The sequence below is a fragment of the Dipodomys merriami genome, unplaced genomic scaffold, assembly GCF_024711535.1.
Source record: "Dipodomys merriami isolate MVZ:Mamm:240054 unplaced genomic scaffold, mDipMer1.0.p SCAF_17, whole genome shotgun sequence".
Classification (NCBI taxonomy): domain Eukaryota; kingdom Metazoa; phylum Chordata; class Mammalia; order Rodentia; family Heteromyidae; genus Dipodomys; species Dipodomys merriami.
The window spans coordinates 8,190,049-8,215,030 of record NW_027203048.1 but is presented as its reverse complement, the minus strand read 5'-3'; the positions used below and the strand labels follow the sequence as shown (position 1 = coordinate 8,215,030).

Sequence of the window (24,982 nt, the reverse complement as noted above, 5' to 3'; positions counted from 1 at the left end):
TTTTGGTAGTATTTATTTTTGGTGTTTGCCTTTTAAATTTTAATGGTTTCTCTCTGGACAACAAAATATTTAAAAATTTATATAATAATGCTATTGATTAGTCATTTTTCTTTAAAATTTCTCTCTTTTAAACACAGTCCTTCTAGATAAACATTTCACCCAAGTGTATTTTTTGTTTTGTTTTATCAGTCATGGGGCTTGAACTCTGGGCCTAGGGGCTGTCCCTGAGCTCTTCAGCTCAAGGTGAGTGCTCTACCATTGAGCCACAGTGCCACTTCTGGTTTTCTGGTGGTTAATTGGAGACAATAGTCTCACAAACTTCCCTGCCTGAGCTGGCTTTGAACCATGATCCTCAGATTTCAGCCTCTTGAGTAGCTAGGATAACAGGTGTGAGACACCAGTGCTTGGCTTGAAGTGTACTTTTAATAAACAAATTGCTGCAACCTGGCCTTTCAGTAGGACCTGGTGGCTCCTCTTCACTTTTTAAGTGAGTCCAGGAAGACTGAGTAAGTTGCATTCAGGGCTGGGCTAATTCTTTACAGCCCTAAACTGTGTGAAAACATCTATGTTAGACAGTAGCATCTAATCTCTTCACTGCCACTGGAAGAGCAGTCTGTCCAATAGCCCACCCATTATCTTTTTCATGAAATTACCTTATATTGTTTTTTTTCCTAACCATATAATACAGCTTCTAAAAATCTCTTTTCCCCTCCTCATACAACTTACCCATATCGATGGCGACCCACATCACGGATGAGCCTCTCTGAGAGATAGGCACCAATGCGATCTAGTTTTTCTGGAGCTGAGAGCGCATAGAAGGTCAGCTTCTCCATGTTGGTCTTCACCAGGCCATCCTGAAGAAGACAGATGTCTCAGATTCAACACAGCCAGTCTATGGCAGAAGGGCTCACAGGCAGTAGACAAGAGCTCAGTTGAATCCCCATTTGTAAATGCTTATTAAGTGCATCTTAGATAATATTATAGGGACCAGGAAAACAGACCTGGTTCCTCACCTCCAGAAAGCCACACCCTTGCCCTGAGTTTGCTAACTATGAATATATATGAATAGGGACAGAAATAGGTGTGTGCATGTGTGTGTATGTGTGTGTGGGTATATTCATGAAGCTATTTATATTTGTGTGTGTGGGTATGTACATCCATGGGTGTGTGAATGAAAAGCTGTCATTAAAAGCAGAATATGGATAAACATAGAGCACGAATCTAACTAAGGGACTACTTAGGAGGAGAAGAGAAAGGGGAAAAGATACAGGATGAAAATTTTTTGAGTTACCCTGCAACTATATATGAAAACAGCATAAAAATCCTTAATGAAAGCTGTTGGACAATAGGAGGCTTGGGGGATGGGAAAGAGAAACAGGCTTTGTTGGGGGTCAGGCTAATGAAGGTGAAAAAGGATGAATATGGTCAAAACAGATTGTCTACATGTATGAAAACAGAACAATGAAACCTGTTGAAATCATATTAGGAAGGGTGGAGGGAGGGGAGGGGAGGGACGGGGAGGGGGGCAGGAGATTGATTGGAATACATTGTAAGCGTGCATGAAAACGTCACAATAAAATCCTCCTAGCTAATGCAAGCTAATTTCAGGGAAAAAAGCAAGTCAGAATTAAGACACATCAAGTCAGATATCCATCACCAAGACATAAAGAAGGCAGATTTGCAGCTCTTAAGGAATTCTCCAGAGGATGCTAGAAATTCGATCGGCCAACTTGCCCATTCAGAAGAGGCCATTGATTCCCAGAGAGCAACTCAACAACATCAAATCCTGACATTTCTTAGCCCACAACCCATAGTGTAGTGTGACATGTGGCGTGGTGGCTTGGAAGCCAAGAAGCTAGGCTTCCCATGTGAGCTACTCAGACGCCTGGCAGATGCCAGAGGGAGCAGGGGAGACACATGGGCCTCTAGCCAAAACCCCAGACAGAGGCACACTTCCCCTAAACAGCAGGGGGCGATTTCCATCCTAGAGAATAAGCATCAAAAGACAGGATTAAGAAAGATGTCTCAGTCAGAGACCAAAGCCCAAAACAGACTTCCTTCTGCCTTCTGCACACCCTGCCTTCTGAGACAGCCAATGCCTGCATCCTCCAGGTTCCTCTGAGTCTCTCCATTCCCAGGCTGGGATCCAGAACTCCATTTGTCAGGGCAGTCCTCGTGGTCAGGGATCTCAGGGGCCTGCCTTCCCATTATAGCAGATCGCAGCACCCAGCCTGGATGGTGAGGGCTATACCACCTGCCAGAGCTGTGACCCACCTCAGGATCCTCAGGGAAGATGTTGTCAACCAGCCTTTTGTACCTGGGGCGAAGGGCACCACAGCATCCGCACACACCTGGAGGGGGGAAAAGGAAAACAACGACAACAACCCATGAGCAAAGCCTTGGGGGGATGGCAGAAACCTGGGAGCCAGGACAGGCTCAGCACTACCTGTGAGGATGTAAGGCCAGAAAGATGGTGAAGGATGGAGGGGCTGTTGCTCCTCCTATTATTCCCCTACTTATTCCTTGTACCTTAAGACATCTTCCACCCTCTTCTACTCCCCTCCTGTTGCAGTATGTGAAACTATAACTTAACAAGACTGTTAACTATCAACATCAGAAAATGTGCCTCAAAGGCTAGAAGGCCATGGTATTTGAATACTGTAGGCATGGAGAGTTGGGGCTGAGCCCCAAGCGTCAATCCAGATCATCCTAATGTATGGTTCTCCATGCCACTCACTCCCTAGGCTCCACTTGTGACAAAATGGAAAAATGTGATACTTTTGTGTGTGTGAACTGGGGTTCGAATTCAGGGTTTGGGCACTATCCCTGAACTTTTCCACTCAAAGCTAGCAGCATACTCCTTTGAACCTGAGTGCTACTTCCAGTTTTCTGGTGGTAAGAGATAAGAGTCTCATGGAAAGCCTGGTGCCAGTGGCTCACCCATGTAATCCTAGCTACTCAGGAGGCTGAGCTCTAAGAACCATGGTTAGAAGCCAGGCTAGGCAGAAAAGTTTCCATGAGACTCGTATCTCCAATTAACCACTCAAAAGTGGTACTGTGGCTCAAATGGTAGAGCACTAGCTGGCCTTGAGCACAAAGAAGCTCAGAGACAGCACCCAGGCCCTGAGTTCAAGCCCCATAACAAGCAAACAAACAAAAAGAATCTCATGGACTTTCCTGCCCAGGCTGGCTTTGAACCGCAAGCTTCAGATCTCAGCATCCTAAGTAGCTAGCATTACAGGCATGAGCCACGAGCATCTAGCTCTGAGATTCTTTTTGCTTAAAGCTAGTATTCTGTGTCTGGCTTTTTTGGTGATTAATTGGAGATAATTGTCTCTTGGACCTTTCCTGTCCAGGCTGGCATCAAACCACAATCCTCAGATCTCAGCCTCCTGAGTAGTTAGAATTACAGGAGTGAGCCATCATTGCCTGGCAATGTAGTACATTTTGCTTCAGGAAAAATTGATTTTGGGGAGATGTCTTCCTTCTTGATCTTGGGTGCTGGGAGGTAATGTCAGGAAACCTATGATAAAATGAGTTTCAGCAAAATTCCTCCAGGTCCACAATAAGAAGTTTAATGAATAGAGGAAATGGGAACATCTGGAAACCAGCTCAACTGCTTCATCTCCAGGCAGGAACATCCTAGCTGCACCAGCCCTGCAGTGGGGTATAGGGGAGGGAGCACTGTGGAGGGACCTAGAGAGGCAGCCAGGGCCTGGGAAAGTCATCCTTTAAAGAAAAATAGGGGCCCCTATATCTCCCCAATTAAAGATGAATTCTGTTTATACAAGCATTCTACTTGATATGCAAATGTGCCTTGAGGATTAAGCCAGTGAGTCATTGAGAAAAGAATGATTCCTTTGGTGGGAATTACTTCAGCCATACAAAGTGCTCTACACAGGGCTGGTGGGAGGAGAGAAGCTGCTCAGACTTGGAAGGCAAGGGATGCCCAGCCAGGAGGGGGGAGAGCAGCTATTTGAGCTCCAGAACTACCATGGGTATCAGGGAAATCCACAGGAATGAACACTGTTTCTATCCTCATTTTACAGATGAGAAAACAGAGGCATTAGCAGATTGTTACTTGCTAACAGATTAAGTTACTTGCTAGAGCTGCACAATTCTTTTTTTTTTTTTTTGGTTGGTTGGCCATGGGGCTTGAACTCTGGGCCTCACACCATTCCTGAGCTCATTTTGCCCAAAGCTAGAGCTCTACCACTTAAAGCCACAGGACCACTTACCATTATCTGGTGGTTAATTGGAGTTTTACAAATTTTCCTGCCCCAGCTGGCTCTGAATCATGCATGATCTTTAGATCTCAGCCTCCTGAGTAGTAAGGATTACAGGCATGAGCCAGCAGTGGCCAGCTTGCAGAGTTCTAGTAAACAGCCAACTAAAAAAAAAAGTCTAAGCCAGGCACCACTACTACCATTGGTTCACACCTGTAATCTTAGCTACCCAGGAGGCTGAGATCGGAGGATCATAGTTCAAAGGCAGCCTGGGCAGGAAAGTCCACGAGACTTTTATTTATAATAAACTCCTCCAAATCCAGAAATGGAGATGTGGCTCAAAGTGGTAGGATGCTAGCAAAGCCCAGGCCCAGAGTTCAAGACTCAACACTGGCACCAAAACAAAAAAGGATCACATAGTCACAGAGCTAGGAAAACTCAAGGCACATATGTTAAGAGAGGAATAAGAGGACTGTGCCTTTCAGACTGGAAAGTGCCAAGTCTCTGGAGATCTTGTTAAACTACAGTCCATTTTAGCAGCTCAGGGTGGAGGCAGGCCATGTTGGCCCATCCAGCAGCCACACATGCAGACTGAGTCACGTTTGCAATCTGGCCTACTCATTTGGGCTCAAGTTCAAGACAGGCTTTGGGTTGAAACCTTTGTTCAAACAGTATGGCCTTAAGTAAGTTACTTAACCTAGATTGTGCCTCTTCATATACATATTTAAGCTGATAACCATTCCCATCCGGGGGACCATAGGAGACACAGAAGACAATGCATCCAGCAACTTCCTCTTGTTTTCCAACCCAGAAGAGAAGATAGAAGGGACAGACTAAAGCCAGCTTTAGCAGCAGGGGGGGGGGGCGTGGGGGGGGAGTGTTTAGGTTTTGTATGGATTTACAGGGTTTCTGGGAGCCACCTGAGCAGTGGATGACAGTGACAATCCACTCAGAGGAGACATGCAATGTGGTTTAGAAGGCAGACGTGCAGCCCAAAGCTGAAGCGACAGGGCCAAGACAGGAGAAGAAGGGGCAGATCAAGCAGGACTTCTGCTTGACACAAAGGAGCAGGAGGAAGACAGGAAGTAAGAGTGTGGATTTTCAAGCAGGACCCTCCCCACAGAGAATAGCAGCCCTGAGAAAGACCATGGCTGAAACCACGGAGGGAGGGCCCCACCTGCGTGGGACCTCTGGGCTAGGGCACAGGAAGCAGGAGGCGGTATGAAGGCTTGCAAAGATGGCTTTCCCTTCCCCTCAGCCACTTCCTTATGGTTTCCCATTTCCCTCATTTCTCTGCCACTTGCCTAAGGTCCTCCAAGTTGGGACTGCTGTCTTCAGATGGCAACACTGCACTTAAAAATATCTCTTCTTAGCATTGCTCTGAATATCTAGATCTCCTCTGGTCTTAGTGATTGAACTAATTCACAAGCTGCTGGGAGCCATCTTCCACAGGGTATGTGGATTTTTTTTTTTAATTAAAGCCAAGGAAAATATTCCTTAGCAGTAGAATTTTCGAGATCTTTGCATATCTGGGTATTTATATGATGAAACTAGCATACACATGTCTACAAACTGTTAACTCTCCACTTTTGGGTTGTTTACTATCTTGTTTTTAATTCTTTCCAAGCCAAGTTTTGAGAAAAATATAATAGCCCAGTTTAGGGGGAAAAAAAAGTATAGAAAAATGTGTGTGTGTGTGCATGCTCACGCGCGCCGGTACTGGGGCTTAAACTCAGGGCCTTGTCATCTCACCGGGCTTCTTCTAGTCAAGGCTGGCACTGTACTACTTGGTCATGCCTCCAGCTGGTTTTGGAGATAAGAGTATCTAAAGATTAGCCTGCCTAGGTTGGCTTCAAACTATGATCCTCAGATTTCAGCAACCTCCTGGGCCACCATTCCCCTTAGCTTTCTGCACTGGTTCATTCCTTGTCACAGAACTTTTCCCCAGTCAACTCCATTTGTGTCCATACCGTGTGCCCTAGCAGGGGAGCTTGAGTGGGACTGTGCTGTACCCCTATGGTGGTGGAAGTATAGGAATGTGCTACAGACCTGTCAAATGGACTGTGATCCAACAGAAAAGCAAGGGTGGACTTCAAGGTCAAGGAGAGCACTGGAAAGCCATTAGAAAAAGTCCTCCAAGAGCTTTGAGAGTTCACTCCTAAAAGTACCCTGGGACGGTTCTGGAACTCAACACCTGGCACATCCCCCAGGGCTGAGATTGCCTGCAGGACTAGACCTGGCTCATGGGCCTGGCCACGTCTCCCTGCTTGCTTGGACTGGGAAGACATCCTAATCCTTGCCAGACCAGATCGTTCTTTTGTCCTGAGGAGAGGCAGGGGTGTTGAAAATGCCCCTCTGTGCCTGGTCCTCAGCCTGGATGACCAGCCCTGGCCTGGTTCTGGCTGCCTGGCTTGGGCCAACCTAGGTCCCTGCCTCCCATATATGCCAGCACTGCTTTCCTCTGGTTCTGCTTGCTTGGTCCTGTGTCCTTGATCCATCTGTCCCCTTGGCCAGACATGGCCAGACCCACTCAATATGGCAAACTTTCAAACTCTAAGCCTGTCTACTCCCAGGGAGCTCCATAAGATCTGCCAGACACACAGAGGTCCAAGGCCATCAGAGCCTCTCTGGATTCCTCACAGTCCTTCACTACTGCCCCCAGGGCCCTGTAGGCTAGTCTTAAAAATCTCAAAACACCCCAGGGCTTATTGCCTGTTCTAGGCTAAGCTCTAGGCCCAGCACTTGACAATATTTCATATAATACTCACCACATCCCTATAAGGTAGGGACTATATTTGTATTTTACAGATAGAGGCAGAATCAGACATGTTCAATGCCCTGTCCAAGGTCACATAGCAGGTGCCTTTCTGCCATGAGGTTCTGGTAGTTTTCCCATTATTTGCTCCCAAATACATCCCGGACCCTTTCTCAAATTCATTTCATTCTTTCCTTTGCCACGGCCACTGAGCTGCAAGTCTGGTCACCTGATACTTAGTGCTGTAAACCAGGCCATCTGGCCAAACTTCTTGCTTCATTCAAAGCATTCTGTGTAGCTCTCAGGCAACTCATAGTCAAGCAGCCTGCAGTGCTGGCTCCTGCATTAACATGTCACCCCTCCTGTAGTATTCAGCCAGGTGTGCCCACTCAAGGTGGGGGCTGTGGAGTCCTCCACTTCCTCCACTGTAGGTAGATGTCTGGCACATTCTGCCCCAGACGCACACATCACCAAGAAGCACTGTTCTGCAGGGTGCTGGTGGCTCACATCTCTGTAATCATAGCTACTTGGGGAGGCTGAGATCAAAGGATCAGATGGGGCAGAAAGTCTATGAGAGTCTTATCTCCATTTAACCAGCAAATATCTAGCAGTGGAGGTGTGGTTCAAGTGGTAGAGCACTAGCGTTGAGCAGAAACTTAAGGGAGCATGAGGCCCTGAATTCAAGCCCGGGTATAAGGAGAGGAGAGAGGGGAGAGAAGAGAGGAGATGGAAGAAGAGAGAAGAGAGAAGACAGACAAGAAATGGGAGGGGGAGTTGGGGAGGGTGCTTCCTGTACAGCAAGACCAGGGTAAGAGGCTGGGGATCTGAAAAGTACAGCCTAGAAGTTGCAGGCCTGGATGAGCAGGCCCAAGGGGCCTTGCAGAATCTGGCACCTGTTGGCACCCCCTAAAGCTCCATCCCAGTGCATCCTGGGTGGGGGTATCCGCCTTCCCCTCGGCCAGCCCACCTCTGCATCCTTGGTGTAGGGTTACCTTACCCATACTCCTAGGGCAGGTTGTTCAGCCTTATTCCAGTGAGTCATTTCTCTCTCTCTACCCCCAGCCCCCCCAGTTCAACTGTAAGTCCCACACAGTCTCACATCCTCCCAACCTCTGTACAGTATCCTGAGCCCAGCTGGATAGGAGACAGCATGAGGGTGACCTCACCTGGCTTTGATCAGCGTGAGACTCAGGGAAGTCTCCTCTCCCAGCCCTGATTTCCTTCTAATAAACACTGACGTCATTAACCCCATTTACCAGGAAAAATGCCTTTTCTCAAACCAGTCCATATTTATTTTCTTAGCTGCACAAGCTCCTTGTAAAGACAAGGGCTGGACTGGGTCATTCCTTTCAAAGCAAGTGGAATTCTTCTTAAACAATTTACAAAAAAAAGTTTAACCCAGGGCACATGGCACAGATGCCCCTTTGGGATGAATTGGAGGAAATGGAACAAGGTTCAGAGAGAAGGGTGTGTCCACCTCCATCCCGTGCCTCCCAGGAGGACCAGATTTGTGTTCCAGAAACATTAATTAAGCTCCTGCAATTTGCACAGTACTTGCTGGAGTACTTGCATTCTGCCATGGAGGAAGCCATCACTGCTTGGGGACACTTGACCTCCACACACTTGGCCAATGGTATGTGACAATGGTCCAGGAAGTCTAGGAAACTGAGGCTGAGTCTGATAAGTCCCGGAAGGCTTCCTGGAAAAGGTGAGACCTGTGTTGGCTCCTTGGGAGCTGGTAAGTCCTGGGGAACCCATGATATGAAAAGTTAACATCAGGGGCTGGGAAGGTGGCTCAGTGGTAGAGCGCTTGCCTTGCATGCCTGAGGCCCTGGGTTCGATTCCTCAGCACCACATAAGCAAAAAGAAAAAAAAAAAAAGAAAAGTTAACATCAATGGGAATTAAAAAAACAAAAACAAAAACCATCCTCTTTTCTCTTGCTTCTAAATGTTAAAAGGAATACCCTGCTCACAGGGACAGATTTGTAACATAGTAAAAAAAATTATCAACATTACTTACTCAGAGATCACCAACTTTTTGTATTCTAGCCTGTATCTGTATTTGAGCATATGTTTAAGCATATGCATAAAACTAGAGATGATAGAAGAGTATTAAAACTTCTTTTCCTCTTTGTATACTGCAAACGTTTACCATCTCACCAAACTGTTTCAAGACTTCATTTTAATGGTTGCTTATTATGCCATCTTTTGACCAGACCCTGATTTATTAAATCATTCCCTGTTGTTTCCAATTTCTTATTCATTACTCGGAGCGAGGCAGCCATTTGCCCTTGGTAATTAAAGTCAGGAAGCACACGGGCAGAGCCTGGTTTTGCTTTATTGACAATAAGGAAACCAATGGCGCCATGTGGCAGCACTGATGCGGGGGCCAGCACCTGTCACTTGTTGGGTGGAGGGAAGATTCTGGATTGAAGAGACCCAAAGGAGAAGGGGGAAAGCAAATTTAGAGAAGCAGGCAGGGACCAGGTTTCCAGACAGATCTTCCTGGAAGTGGAATTATACAATGGCTGAGTTCTCCCTGGGGAGGCAGGCAGAGGGGGCTGTCAGGAGGCTGACCTTTCCAAGCTCCAGAGCTGCAAGGTCACCTCCATCCGGGCAATCTTGGTTAACCGACGATGGGAATTTAAAAAGAGAGAAATTGTGTCTAGTTCAATGTCAGGGCTGCAATTTCTTACTGTAGGCTTTCATAGGCTTTGATATTCTTCAAGCAAATAAGGTATTTAAAAAATGTTTTCTCAGCCGGGCGCTGGTGGCTCACGCCTGTAATCCTAGCTACTCAGGAGGCTGAGATCTGAGGATCGCGGTTCAAAGCCAGCCCGGGCAAGAAAGACCGTGAGACTCCTATCTCCAATAAACCACCAGAAAACCAGAAGTGGTGCTGTAGCTCAAGTGGTAGAGCACTCGCCTTGAGCTGAAGAGCTGAGGGACAGCGCCCAGGCCCAGAGTTCAAGCCCCACGACCGACAAAAAAAAAAAAAAAAAAAAAAAAAAATGTTTTCTCATTCCTAAGTCACAACAGCAAAATCTGATCTCAAGCCAGTGGCTGGTGGCTCACACCTATACTCATAGCTACTCAGGAGGCTGAGATATGAGAATATTGGTCAAAGCTTTCAAGAGCAGGAAACTCTGAGACTCTTTTATCTCCAATTAACCACCAAAAGGCTGAAAGTGGAGCTCAAATAGTAGAGCACTGGCCTTGGGACAACTAAGGGACAGCGCTAAGACCCTGAGTTCAAGCCCCAGTATCTGGGCACATGCATGCACACATGAGTGCATGCCCACGTGTGTGTGTGGGGGGGGCGCATGCGCCCCCCCCCACATATACACACGCAACACAATTATCTCAACTAGATTCAGAGGTTAGACATTGTGTTTGAAACTGCAGTCCCATCTCTGGCAGGCTCTACACACTGAAGCAGACCTCTAAACCTTGTGTGCCTTGGCCTGCACATTTCCAAAATGGGACTAAGGATCTATTCAGAGAGTTGTGGTAGAAACTGATAGCATAGACACACAACTCTTGGCATTCATCATCACCATCATCAGTGCTGCTATGCCAGCTGTGTGTGTGTGTGTGTGTGTGTGTGTGTGTGTGTGTGTGTGTGTGTGTGTGTGTGTGTGTGTGTGTGTGTGTGTGTGTGTGTGTGTGTGTGTGTGTGTGTGTGTGTGTGTGTGTGTGTGTGTGTGTGTGTGTGTGTGTGTGTGTGTGTGTGTCCTGTTAAGAAAGCCACTGGATGGGCTGGGAAGATAGCTCAGTGGTAGAGCACTTGCCTTGCATGCATGAGGCCCTGGGTTCAATTCCCCAGCACCACATAAGCAAAAAGGAAAAAAGCCGGAAGTGGCGCTGTGGCTCAAGTGGTAGAGCGCTAGCCTTGAGTGGACGAGCTGAGGGACAGTGCACAGGCCCAGAGTTCAGGCCCATAACTGGACCAAAAAAAAAAAAAGAAAGAAAGAAAGCCACCGGACATGGTGATCCATGACTGCAATCTAATACTTAGGAGGCTGAGACACGAGAATGGAGAATTCAAAGCCTGCCAGGGCTACACAGTGAGATCTTGTCTCAAAACAACAACAAACAACAAAGACAGGTGCAGGTAGCTCACACTTGTAATCCGGACTACCTAGGAAATTGAGATCTGAGGATTGGAGTTTGAAGCCAACCCAGGCAGGAAAGACTCTTATCACCAATTAACCAGTTTTACCGGGGATTAGTGGGGCTAGAAGCATGACCCAAGTGAAAGAGCACCAGCCATCAGCAAGCAACACTAACTATGGACTGAGTTTGGGCCAATACCAGAAAAAAAAAAAGTCTAAATCCAGACATCACCTCTCAGATGCCAAAGGACAGAGCCCCATGGGAAACACAAGTGTAGGTCTGTCATTCTGACAGCAGCAGCTAACATGTGGGCTGGGCTCCAGGCTTTCTTTCATCTAATCTTTACAGAAAGTCTCTGAGGCTGATAACATCATCCTTGTTTTTCAGAGGGCACCAACCCAGGCTCTTCTGTAGTAATGTTGACTTACAGAAAGGAAAACATTGGAGGTCACTGCCTACAAATACCTCACATTGTTGGTAGGTAAAATTGGAATGAAAAATATATCTAACAGGAACATGGAACACATAATCAGGATCACACAAATTAAATGTTACACACACAGTGGGTTGCTGAGGAAACGGGACGGGAAGTGTCAGGGAGAGCAATTTTGAACATTATTTAAAAGAGAAGAATTCCATTGTATTGGGAGAAAAGAAGGCTTTTCATGTAGGAAAAGGCACAAGAAAAACATACTTCCTGAGTGTAGTATTTTCTGGGTTTAACTTGAATTTTTAAAAAAAATCTCGTATGTGTGTGTGTGTGTGTGTGTGTGTGTGTGTGTGTGTGTGTGTGTGTGTGTGAGAGAGAGAGAGAGAGAGAGAGAGAGAGAGAGTGACATTGTAATATTGTAATGTTATTGATCATCTTAGGAGCACAATGAACATTTCAGATAATACGTGTATAAAAATCAGAAGTCAGGGTTCAATGCTAAAGCTCCCTATTGTAACTCTTAAAAGACAAAGGAAGAAAATGAAAGATAAAAACAACAATGGGCTAGTGAGCTTTGAGGTCAGACCATTTTGATAGAGGATATGGTGGCTTTTCTTAGGTAAAGAACATTCAGAAACTTTCAGATTAGATCTGTGCCTGCTTGGATTAGCATACCTGCAAAGTTTGACTTGAGAGATACCCAGAGCTAGCAAAATGTCTTGGTTGTTGAAATTCTTGGTGAAAATATGTTATTTTAAATTTGAAGTTCTCTACTCACAGTCTTACTTTCCCTTTGCAACACATTTTTTTTTTGGGGGGGGGTCCTGTCATGGGGCCTGAACTCTGGGCCTGGGCGCTGTCCCTCAGCTCTTCAGCTCAAGGCTAGCGCTCTACCGCTTGAGCCACACACCACTTCTGGCTTTTTTCTTTTTTTGCTTATGTGGTGCTGAGGAATGGAACCCAGGGCCTCATGCATGCAAGGCAAGTGCTCTACCACTAAGCCACCTTCCCAGCCCCTGCAACACATTTTAACATAGTGTTTGACAATGTATTGTTTGTGTTTGTCTTAAGGAAGTATTGTTTTTAGCAGACATTTCATGACTAACCATCACTACAAAATGTATGCTTCATTGAATGTGAAATGTTTTGGCAATCAGGAGAACTATTGCACCACATTCTGAAAATCAGAGGGCTTTCAAAGCAGGATAACTCTGTCATAAAAGTTTGTCAAGGTGGGAGAGTGGGGGGAGGATGGGTTGGGAAGGGGAAACAAAGGAGGAGGCTACAATGCTTGATAAGAAATGTACTCATTATCTTGCTCATGTAATTGTAACCCCTCTGTACAGTATTTTCACAATAAAAGTTTGTCAAATCTTGCTACATTTGTATCATTTCCTATAAACTGTATCCTCCCCTCTTCTTCTTCTTCTTTTTTTTTTTTTTGGTTGGTCGCGGGGCTTGAACTCTGGGCTTGGGCGCTGTCCCTGCGCTCTTCAGCTCAAGGCGAGTGCTCTAAGGGTTGAGCCACAGCGCCACTTCCTCTAGTGGTTTATTGGAGATAAGAGTCTCACGGACTTTCCTGCCTGGGCTGGCTTTGAAACACAATCCTCAGATCTCAGCCTCGTGAGTAGCTAGGATTAAGGCGTGAGCTATTGGTACCTGGCCAGGATTATTATTATTTTGTCTATAACCGTTGAAACCCAAACCAGCTTTGGGGATAGTCTCAATGTCAAGTTCCAAGTGCTGATAACGAAGCACAGTGAGTAGGTTAATGCTGGGTGATACTGGATGAAGGTTCTGGGAGACCTCCCTTTGTGTTTCTTTACAATGACCTAAAAATCTGTATTGCAAAATAAAGTTTATAAAATGCTGTGTATGGGCTGGGAAGGTGGCTCAGTGGTAGAGCGCTTGCCTTGCATGCATGAGGCCCTGGATTCGATTCCTCAGCACCACATAAGCCAAAAGAAAAAAGCCGGAAGTGGTGCTGTGGCTCAAGTGGTAGAGCGCTAGCCTTGAGCTGAAGAGCTGAAGGACAGCGCCCAGGCCCAGAGTTCAGGAACTACGACCGGACCGCCCCCCCCAAAAAAAAAGTTGTATATAATGCAAGCAAAGATGCTTCCTCTGGACATAGGTGGGAGCTGGGGTGGGGCCTGGTCTGGTCAGGGGAGTACAAGAGTATACTCCCTTTATACCATTATGCCAGAGTCTCTCCTCCCTTTTAAATAACAACCAATTGAGCACTAATTTGGCTCCAAATGAAGTGAGGAAGATTTGCCAACACATATTGAGCACCGCCATGGGTGCTCATAGTGCCAAGGGCTGCCTGGGGATAGGAAGCATTACCAAGACAGAGGTGTGGTCATTAGACTCTTAGTCTAGATGTCAAGAAGATACAAAGATAAGGTCCTGGAGTGCCCTTGCTTTTCTTGAAAAGTCTCCAGGGCTGGATAGGCAAGGAGGATTTTGCAGGAGAGGCAGAAGTCAGGCAGATTCTTGAAGGATGTAAGCCAGCAGGTGAAGATGAGGGAGAGGAGCTGTCGACTTAAGAGAATCTGTTGGCAAAGGTGTCACATGAAAGTGGCCTCAGAAGTCCTTGTGGCCTCAGAGTCCTTGCTGGCTCCCACCCAAACTGGATGTAGATCCGTCACTCAATAAAAATGGTTGAGCACCTTAAAGAATATTCACAGAAAAAGGCAATGTTTAAAGAATGATCTACAAGCAGGGCATGGTAGGACACACTTGGAATCCCAGTACTCAGGAGGCCAAGGTAGGAGGATCATGATTTTAAAGCCAGCCTGGAGCACATAGTAAGTTTGGGGGCCAACGTGAGTTACATAGTAAGACTGTGTCTAAATAAATACTGAAAAACCCAAAAGAGTGAGCTTCAATATTGGCGCTCCAAGTAAGACCTGTACTGTCATGCAGATACAACTTTGGAGCTCATAGCACAGAGAAAGCATGTATTGGAATTCAGCAAAACTGGAACCTCACATATATCAACCAAACCATTAATTGCCTTTGTAGGCAAGAGGCACATAAAGAACTTAGTATGTGCTGTACTACAGTAAGCACCATTACTGTCCACTTTCATCCTGTCTCAGATGCATTTGTTTTACCTGCTGTTGAACTATCATCTAATTGGCATTTTAAACACATGCTTCAAATTCCAGTAAGAAGATCCACAGTGGCCATGGAACCTTTCCCATTTTCTTTGACATTTATCTTGTTTACACTCTCATATATTGGAAAGAATGAATGCATATTACAGATCCCCCTTCCTACTTCCAAGAGATTTCCAGAAGTGGATCAAAAGCTATGAACATCTGTAAGACTCATGATTTTCACTGAATCTTCAGAGACGGGGTGAGGCTGTTTGCTTGAGCCAGAGGCTTCAAGCAACAGGACCTGGAGTAATGCCTGGCTGCCCAGGTAAGAAACACAGCCCTGGTCCTCTTGGTAAAGGTAGAAGTTGTGGTAGGTAAGGACAGCAGATTAGTTAGAGAAACATGGACAGCAGAATTTGGGTTTACAGAGAGTAGAAGGGAGATGTCTTGAGAAGGAGCTGAGGTATGAGAAAATAAGGGTAGAAGTCAGGCTGGAGGCAAAGATCAGAATCCACAGTGAGAATAGCAAAAGGCTTGAAACTAGTGATAAAAATAGGGGTGCCCCCAACTTCCAACAGGGCATCAGTAGCCACATGGGTCCAAGAGCTGAGATAAACACAGAGGTGCAATGCCTATGTGCATTTAGTCATATAAAATAATGTTTATTGAAATGAACTCCAGGAAATTGAAACAAGAGGTTTTATTTTTGTTGCTGTTTTTTCTTTTTTATTATTTATTTATATATATATTTAGTCAGTCATGGGGCTTGAACTTGTGGCTATCTGCTATCCTTGATCTCTTTTGCTCCACTTCTCTTTTTCTTTCTCTCTCTCTCTCTTTTTTTTTATTTTTGGTAGTTTAGTGGAGATAAGAGTCTCACGGACTTTCCTGCCTGGGTTGGTTCTGAACTGTGATCTTCAAATATTATCCTCCTGAATAGTTAGGATCACAGGCAAGAGCCACTTCAATTTATTAATACTTTTATAAAAATATTAATATTTCTAATTAGTGTTTTCTTGATCTTGTCTTCTATAATAATAAATCACCCCACAGGTATCTGACATATGAAGTGGTAAGCCCTCCATATAACACCTTACTAACAACAATAAAAGTATATTTTTTTAAAAATCACACAATATAACCCCATCCTATCACCAAGGAATGACAATATCAATAACCTCACATCAAGGAGGTTTGAGAACAGCCATCAGAAACAGCTTGATCTAGGAACAGAGTCAGAAAACTGCCCAGTAAACACACACTGAGAAGCTGACTGGAAGTCTGGAAGGAAAGTAATAGAGAGGAGATTCACAGCACCAGCTTATGTGTTCTGCAGGTCTCTACTGAGCACAGGCACAGAACACACTTTCACCATGATGTCTGCAAACCAAGGCACTCAGAGGGAAGCTCAGCCAGCTGGCTAGAATGTAGTCAAATATATAATTTAAGTGCAAGCCTTGCTGGCATAGTGTTGAAGGTGAAGTGACAGCATGGAAGAATTCCCAGGATGGAGTGTTTAATGAGAAAGTCCTCTTCTTACCTACAGTCTCACCTTCTGTGGTTTGTCAACCCCAGTCTAAAAACGGTAAATGGAAAATTTCAGAAATAAAACATTTATAAGTTCGAAAATGCACACTGTTCTGAGTATTGTGATGCCATCTCCTGCGGTCCTACTCTACCCCACCCAGGATGTGAGTCAGCCCTATGCAGTGTCCTCCCTGTATATGCGACCCCCACATTAGTCATTCAGCACATCTTGGTTCTTACAACGAGTGCCTCAATATCACAGTGATTGTGTTTCAGTAACTCTTATTTTACTTAACAAGGTCCAAAGTACAAGAGTAGTAAATGTACTATTTTGGTATTAGTTATCGTCATCAATCTTACTACTCCTAATTTATAAAGTTTATTACAGGTATGTATGTATAGGAGAAAAACACTAGATAGGATCTATATAGTATCTAGTACTCTCAATGGTTTCAGGCACCTAGACTAGACTGTTAGTGGAATTTTTTCATAGCCATGATGAAAACAGCTGACATGAACAACTTAAGGGAGAAAGGACTGATTTGGGCTCATAGTTTGATTCTGGACCCACAGTAAGGCAGATTGTCAAGGTGACAGGACTGTGAGGCAGAGGCTGCTCACCTCTTGGTTAACAGGACACAGAAAGGCAGAGGGGAGCCCAGGACAAGATGCAGCCTCCAAAGACACCCTCCCAGCCCCACCCCCTTGGTGACCTACTTCCTCTACCTAGGTTCCACCCTGTAACATTTCTACAACTTCCCCAAATAGATACTACCAGTTGGGTGGCTCAATCCATGAGACTTTTAGAAGGAATTTCACTTCTAAACCATCATTATAACCACAGAATTATTTACTGCATAGTAAACTGTATCCACAGTACAACTCGAACTATAAAAATTATAATTAAATTACAGAAAAGGAAGCAGCCTGACTTGCTGGAGAATCAAACCACAGTGAATGGTGTGTGTGTGTGTGTGTGTGTGTGTGTGTGTGTGTGTGTGTGTGTGTGTGTGTGTGTGTGTGTGTGTGTGTGTGTGTGTGTGTGTGTGTGTGTGTGTGTGTGTGTGTGTGTGTGTGTGTGTGTGTGTGTGTGTGTGTGTGTGTGTGTGTGTGTGTGTGTGTGTGTACACACCAGTACTAGGGCTCGATCTTGAGGCCTGGGTGCTGATTCTTAGCCTTTCCGTTCACTCAAGTTGCACTCCACTTGCAGCTTGGGAGCTTCACTTCCAGCTTTTGGGTGGTTAGTTAACAGAGTAAGAGGCTCCCAGACTTTTTTTTTAAATTTTTTTTTATTGTGAAAATACTGTAAGAGGGGTTACAATTACATGGGTAAGATAGTGAGTACATTTTTTATCAAGCATTGTAGCCTCCTCCTTTTTTACCCTTCCCATCCCTTCCCATCCTTCCTCCCCTCCCTCCCAGACTTTTTTGCCTGGGCTGGCTTTGAACCATGATCCTCATATCTCAATCTCCTGAGTAGTTAGGATTGCAGGCACTGGCACCTAGCTGTAAATTGTCTTTTTTCACTTTCACATTCACTAATGTGGTGTGGAGAGTAGCAATTTCATGGGAGAATATTTCATGTGTAGACTTGTCCATAAGGTCCACTGGCAGGGTTGGCTCCAGCCTTAGCTACACTCAAATATTTCTTTCTCCATCCTTCAGTTCTTTGTCAGATAAAGGTTCTCAAATCTTGTCCACTAATGGCTATAGGAGGAACATTTCTAATTGAAAGGATGTTACTTCCATTCCTATTTTCCTCCTCTATTTTTTACCCAGATCAATTCTCACCAACTCCTTTTATATTAATCCTTTTTTTTGGGGGGGGGGTCCGGTCGTGGGGCCTGAACTCGGCCTGGGCGCTGTCCCTCAGCTCTTCAGCTCAAGGCTAGTGCTCTACCACTTGAGCCACAGCGCCACTTCCGCTTTTTTCTTTTTGCTTATGTGGTGCTGAGGAATAGAACCCAGGGGCTCATGCATGCAAGGCAAGTGCTCTACCACTGAGCCACCTTCCCAGCCCCTCCTTTTTTTCTTTTTTTGAGACAAGGTCTCAACATGGTCTTGAACATGAGTTCAATTCCCCAGGTGTTGGTATTACAAGTGGGCACTATCCCACCTCACAGTACTGCTTTTTTTTTTTTTTTGTCGGTCATGGGACTTGAACTCTGGACCTGGACACTGTCCCTCAGCTCTTCAGCTCAAGGCTAGAACTTACCACTTGAGCCACAGACTTTCCTGCCCGGGCTGGCTTTGAACTGAGGTCCTCAGATCTCAGCCTCCTGAGTAGCTAGGATGACAGGCATGAGCCACCAGCACCCAGCCTGAATTCTAAAATCATCAAAAGCCCCTTAATAATTACTGAAGGGTGGAGAGCATCTACTCTGGAATCTTTTTTTTTTTTTTGCCCCTGTCCTAGAGATTGAACTCTGATTGTCTTTCAGCTTCTTTTGCTCAAGGCTAACTCTACTACTTGAGCCATAGCACCACTTCTGGCCTTTTCTGAGTAGTTCATTAGAGATAAGAGTCTCATGGACTTTGCTGCTTGGGCTGGCTTTGAACTGTGCTCCTCAGACCTCAGCGTCCTAAGTGGCTAGGATTACCGGCATGAGCCACTGGCGCTTGGCTTCTGGAATCTTTAATAATCTTTATTTCAGCAGACAGGGTGGTAGAACACTCGCCTATCATTGGCCAAGTCCTGAGTTTGATCCCAAGCAAGGACAGGAAGTAGAAGAAAGTATTGGTTAAGATCCCCTTAGCCAGTGGAAGAAATCAAGGGCTTCTCTGTGTAATTTGCATTTGCTTCTCTGCCATACACAAGGACAGAGCCTCTTTTTCCTCATGTGATTACTTATTGATCTTTGTTTTATTCATTGCCCAACACCTAGTATCCAAATGCAAGCAAATACACAGGTCTTTAAAAAACCAGTTATCTTATACTTGTGTCCCAAGAGGAGAGTAATAAGCATGGCTGGAAAAATCTAAACACAAAGCTCTAATGAGCATTCTGGATCTTCCTCAAGTCTGTACTTAACTCAGCCTGTGAAGCAATGCTGTCTGGGTCTGACATCTTCAAACTGTTATTAATGCCTCAGGATTTTCAGAGCTCATCACAGCCTGTGTGATAAAAATCTAGGTTTCAGCTTCTCATCACAGATAATGAAAAGAGAGATCCAGGTAGGATGAAGCTGCCAGTTTCCTACCAAAAAATAAATAACGAGATGCTCCCTGGTGGTTATTTCAGAGACAGGCTGAGTTCCACATCTCTGACCTGCCCCTACTTCCCAGGACAGGAGGAACAGGGCTGAGAATGATAGGTGCAATCTGAATACTTCCTTTCCCCTTAGCACAGAGATTCTAGGCTGCAGTGTCTGCACCTGCTCCCTGCACAGGGAAACATGGCAGAGATGGCTCTGGTAGCTCTGTGTGAAAACCACTAAGGATTGACTCACTCCATAGACACCATGCAGCAGCTGAAATGAATAATGCAGAGCTGTGAACTCCACCCGAGTCAGCTGGCCAAACATATTGGTAATTAAAAAGGAAGCTGTAAGACTATGTAGGGCATGATTTTTGCATGTAGTAAACTTGGCATACACACACACACACACATATATACAGACATATATATATATATATATATATATATATATATATATATATATATATATATATATATATGTCTGTAAACTATTCTTTTTTTTTTGTCAGTCGTGAGGCCTGAACTCTGGGCCTGGGTGCTCGCTGTCTCTTAGCTCTTCAGCTCAAGGCTAGTGCTTTACCACTTGAGCCACAGAGCTACTTCTGGCTTTTTCTGCTTATGTGGTGCTGAGGAATCGAACCCAGCGGCTAATGCATACAAGGCAAGCACTCTACCACTGAACTACCTTCCCAGCCCTGTAAAATAAAAATTCTTGAATTGCATTTAAAAGACCTGCAAGGATCCATGGCTCAGTGTTATCATTGGCCACTGGCTAAAGCTAGCAGCCTACGAATGGAGGGGGAGGGCCTTAGGCAGTGCCATCCAATATGGTAGCTGCTAGTCCCTTTATTTTTTATTACTCTGTGTGTGTGTGTGTGTGTGTGTGTGTGTGTGTGTGTGTCTGTGTGTCTGTGTGTCTGTGTCTGTGTCTGTGTCTGTGTGTCTGTGTGTCTGTGTGTCTGTGCTGGTCTTGGGGCTTGAACTCAGGGCCTAGCACTGTCCCTGAGTCTTTTTTACACAAGGCTAGCACTCTACCACTTCAGCCACAGCTCTGCTTCCAAGTTTTTGGTGGTTAAATGGAGATAAGAGTTTCATAGACTTCCCTCTGGCTTTGAACTGAGATCCTCAGATCTCAGTCTCCTGAGTAGCTAGGGATTACAGGCATGGGCCACTGGCACCTGGCTGTTTTTATAAAATATTTTCAACTACAAAAAAATACAACTTAAAAAAAAAGCTACACAGGTGTTCTTAGAACGCATAAGAAATTTACTTCCAGGGAATAAATGGACAGAGTGTGCCTGGACGCTTCCAGGAGGCCACTAAGTAGAGCTGAGAGCTGAAGATGAGTAGGTGGGGCTGCTAGGGAGATATCTGGAGGCAGGGAACGGAAGGGACTATAGGAAGAGTCTCGCAGCATTAGCCTGGTTACAGTGAGTTAGTGTGTGAAATAGTGAGCCAAACCAGACAAGAAGCAGAGGCCCATAGTCACAGGGGGGTGATGGTGAGGACTCAGACATATCATTGAATGGCAGCATGAGGTTCCAGATGGAAGAAAGATGGCCAAAGAGGAAGAAACAGGGAGAATGTAGAGGGAAGAGAGGGCACAGACTTGGGTGCTAGGTTCTAGTGAGGCTCTTAGTTGAGAGTGACATTGGAATCTCTTTCTCTCTCTCCTTCCCACCTCCTCCTCCCTCCTTCCCTTCCTTCCTTTCTTCCTTCTTCCTCCCTCGTTGTACTGGGGTTTGAAATGAGGGCCTAGTAATGCCCCCTTCCCCAGCTCTTTTCAGGTAGAGTATCAAGGGTTGTTGGGGTTTTCTTTACCTGTGTTTACGTGGATCCAGATACTGCTATGATTACCTTCAGCGTAGCTGGGATGACAGGTACACACCATCATGCCCAGCTTTGGTTGACATAGGGTCTCACTTTCTACCTCAGGCTGAACTCTAACTTCAGTCCTCCCAAACTGAGCCTCCCAAGTAACAAGGATTACAAGTATGATCCACAGCTCAAGGTGGTGAAATTTCAAATAGAGAAAGTGAAGAATGACTGTGAGAAGGGGAACAGTGCATCTCAGCAACAGTGGCAGACGCCCAAGAACCCCATATTACAGAAATCACTGATTTAACAATGACAAATGCAGAGGTCAGGGTGAGCACCCTGCTCCAGAGCTTAGCCAGCTCTGTCATTGAACTGCAGGCTGCTTCCCACAGCAAGTGCCCAGGCCTCTGTGAGCAGGTTTGCACTGGGCCTGACTAAAGTGGCCTGACCCTGTTCAGCTTCAAGTTGTAGTGCTAGGACCCTAAAATACATGTTTTATTACTCTGATGATTAAAGCACCTGAGCACTGGTGATTTGCGCCTGTAATCCTAGCTAATCAGAAGGCTGAGATCTGAGGATCTTTGTTTGAAATGAGTGAGTCCATGAAACTCTTACCTCCAATTAACCACCAAAACCCAAAAGTGGCAGGTGTGGCTCAAGTGGTAGAGCACTAGCCTTGAGTGAAAAAGCTAAAGGAGAGTACCTGGAGCTGAGTTCAAGCCCCAGGATTGGCACACAAAAAAATATTACCATGAGAGAACATTGTTGGTATTTTACTTTATAATTTGATTGGCACACTTCACTTACTCTATAAACATTGTTTATCAGTGCAAGTGGTGTCTTATTTTACATTACATTTATAGGAAAAAATTATTTTGTGAGCTTTTTTTTTTTTGGTCATGGGGCTTGAATTCAAGGCCTGGGCGCTGTCCCGAGCTCTTTCTGCTCAGGGTTAGTGCTCTACCACTTTGACCCATAGCACCACTTCTGTTTTTTTGTTTTTTGTGTTTTTTCTGGTGGTTGATTGGAGATAAGAGTTTCATGGACTTTCCTGCCCATACTGGCTTTGAACTGTGATCCTCAGAACTCAGCCTCCTGAGTAGCTAGGATTACAGGCATGAGCTACCAGCACCTGGTTGGTTGTGAACCTTTTAAGCCTTAGGTATACTAATTGACAGGAGCAAAAGAAAGAGAAAGTTCACGTTTATAAGGTCCTTGTGGGACCTTATGGAGATTCATTCATCTGAATAGCAACTAGAATTAGCTACTACTTGGCAAATGCAGTGTTTGTTTGTTTTTAGGTCCAAGACCAGGACTTGAACTTGGTACTTAACACTTTCTCTCATTGGCTAGTGTTTTGCCAACTGAACCACACCTACAATCTGTTTTGTTTTTTTGGTGCCAGCACTAGGACTTGAACTCGGGATCTGGGTACTTTCCTTTGGCTTTTGTGCTCAAAGCTAGTGCTCTACCATTTGAGCTACAGCTCCACCTCCAACTTTTTGGTGGCTAACTGGAAATGAGTCTCACAGGGCTGGGAATGTGGCTTAGTGGTAGAATGCTTGCCTAGCATGCATGAAGCCCTGCGTTCGATTCCTTAGTACCACATAAACAGAAAAGGCTGGAAGTGCTGCTATGGCTCAAGTGGCAGAGAGCTCTAGCCTTAAAGTGAAGAGCTCAGGAACAGTGCCCAGGCCCAGAGTTCAAGCCCCAGGTCTGGCAAAAAAAAAGAATCACAGACTTTTCTACCTGGGCTGGCTTCGAACTACAATCCTTAGATCTCAGCCTCCTGAGTGGCTAGGATTACAGGCGTGAGCCACTGGCATGTGGCTAGGGTTAATTTTTTTCCCCCCATGCACATGAATTATTGGGGATGGAAAGATTCCTACAGATAACTCCTGCTGTCAAAGAGCTTGCAGCATGGAGACTGGATCACATTAAAAACAGCATAGCATTTGGAATTTCACGGATAATCTGGCTGAAGTTTGGAGCTAAGAACTAAAAATCAGGATTTGGGATGTACAACACATTCCTGCTTTCCTCTTTCCCAAAATATACCCAGTTTCCTATTATAGCCAACCATCAGCCTATAAAAAGCAGCGTTACTCACCTCCAAACAAACATAGAATCAAATATAGAAACCAGGGGAAGCTTCATTGTTACAGTGCCAAGCTGATCTGAAAGCAAATATAAGTGCTTTAAATACACGGACGAATAACAGATTTAAGACCCAGGCTCTCACAGGCTAAGACTCCAAGATTAAATCACTCAGACGTCCAAATACATAATCAGAGAGTCTGTCGCAGCACGCAGAGGGTGCCAGAACACAAAACAGGCACTGTGCCCATGATGGCTAAAACATAAAGGCAGGGGGATCCTGGTACCAAAGAGAAATTTCAGGAGCAATGCTTTTGAAATGCAAAACACCACCAGAATGCTACAAAAATGCAAACCAAGCAGCCCTAGGCTTGAGCCCTATTAGAAATGCCAAGTAAGCAGCAGTCCACAAGGAGACAGGACCCACTTTTGGTTGGAGCAGCTCTAGTTCGTGTGGACCTTCTATAGCACCTGGAGAAGGAAGTCCCTCAGGACAGATGCTGCCCACTGGCAGCAACAAAAAGCAAACAGACAGACAGCACGGGGCAAACAGATCCTTAAAAAACGCTCTAAATGAGAACTGGAACACCCTTTTCCTCCAAAGCAGAGCTTCCGGCCTCTGGGGAACATGACATGTTGTCATCTGAAAGGATTTCTTAAGTGCTGGGGAAATATATCATACCACCTCTCCTGATGTCAGCACCAGCTTCTCACTGTACTTACATTTCACTGTGTGTCAGCAATCATTAGGAGGTTTGGATGTCTTTTTATTTAATCTTCTCAATGACACTGAGATGGAGTCTTCATTTCACAAATGAGGAAAATGAGGGCAGAGTTCTCACAAATGCTAAATGACAAAGCTGGACTCAAACTGAAGCCTTTCTGACGCCAGGAAATTCATGCTTAACCCGTGGCTTGCACATGGAGATTTCTTCATTTCCATGTGTCATTAGGGAAGCAGTTGTCTCTAGCTAGGAAGATACTGCAGAGATGTCACCAGCTAGAATGTTATTAAGGAACAGGTGAATGACAGGTCCACTAAAGATGGCATTCTTAGGATATTAGCATTTCCTAAGGGCTGTGAGGTTATACAACTCTGAGGAGGAAATAGGAAAACATAAGTCCTTCCTACAAGCTGGCCCTGCTCAGCCAGGCCTGTGTTGGTGGACTGGCCATTTTGGGTCCTCTGAGAGTCAGCAATGTCACTGACACAGCTCAAAGAGTGGGCTTGGCACTCAGATGGCCCCATGCATGGGCCCTCTGCCCACTGCCCTGCTGGGAACATCAGTCCCCCAGCTGCCAGTGAGCCAAGCTTCTGGGGTCAGCTCCTTCTGCCTGATGTTCAGCACCTACATTGTCTTGTAGCCTGAGGTCCTGTCCAGCAGCTCTCAATGAGCCCTTTCATTGGGGCACCGGAAACCATCTTGGACTGTGGTAAGAGCCCTGGTGCGGGCTGGCACAGCCCCTTGGCTGTCTCCTGGACACCCCTTGCCCCAGGACTGCAAAACAACCCCATGACTGTCTGCATGCAGTTTCTTCTTTTCCTGGGTTTCCTGTTTTGTTGCAATGTAATTAACATGCAACAGATGCCCAGATTTTAAGATTCAGTACCTTGAGCTTTTGACAACAGTTCTTACACTGGTGTAATCACCAAGGGAGAGAGACAGGACATTGACCATCCTTACCAGCCAGCCCCCTCACCCAGCTACA

The 24,982-nt window shown here is 45.4% G+C and overlaps 1 protein-coding gene across 1 annotated transcript in view; it reads right to left on the bottom strand.

The window, feature by feature from the left end:
• The window catches only part of Efr3b (EFR3 homolog B), an 84,550-nt gene that overhangs the window by 44,759 nt on the left and 14,809 nt on the right, over positions 1 to 24,982 (bottom strand). Inside the window, exons 2-3 of the mRNA XM_070025148.1 lie at positions 2,275 to 2,351; positions 727 to 854 (exon numbers count right to left, since the gene is read on the bottom strand). Coding sequence (XP_069881249.1) covers positions 727 to 854; positions 2,275 to 2,351 — 205 coding nt within the window. The remainder of the gene's footprint in view (positions 1 to 726; positions 855 to 2,274; positions 2,352 to 24,982) is intronic.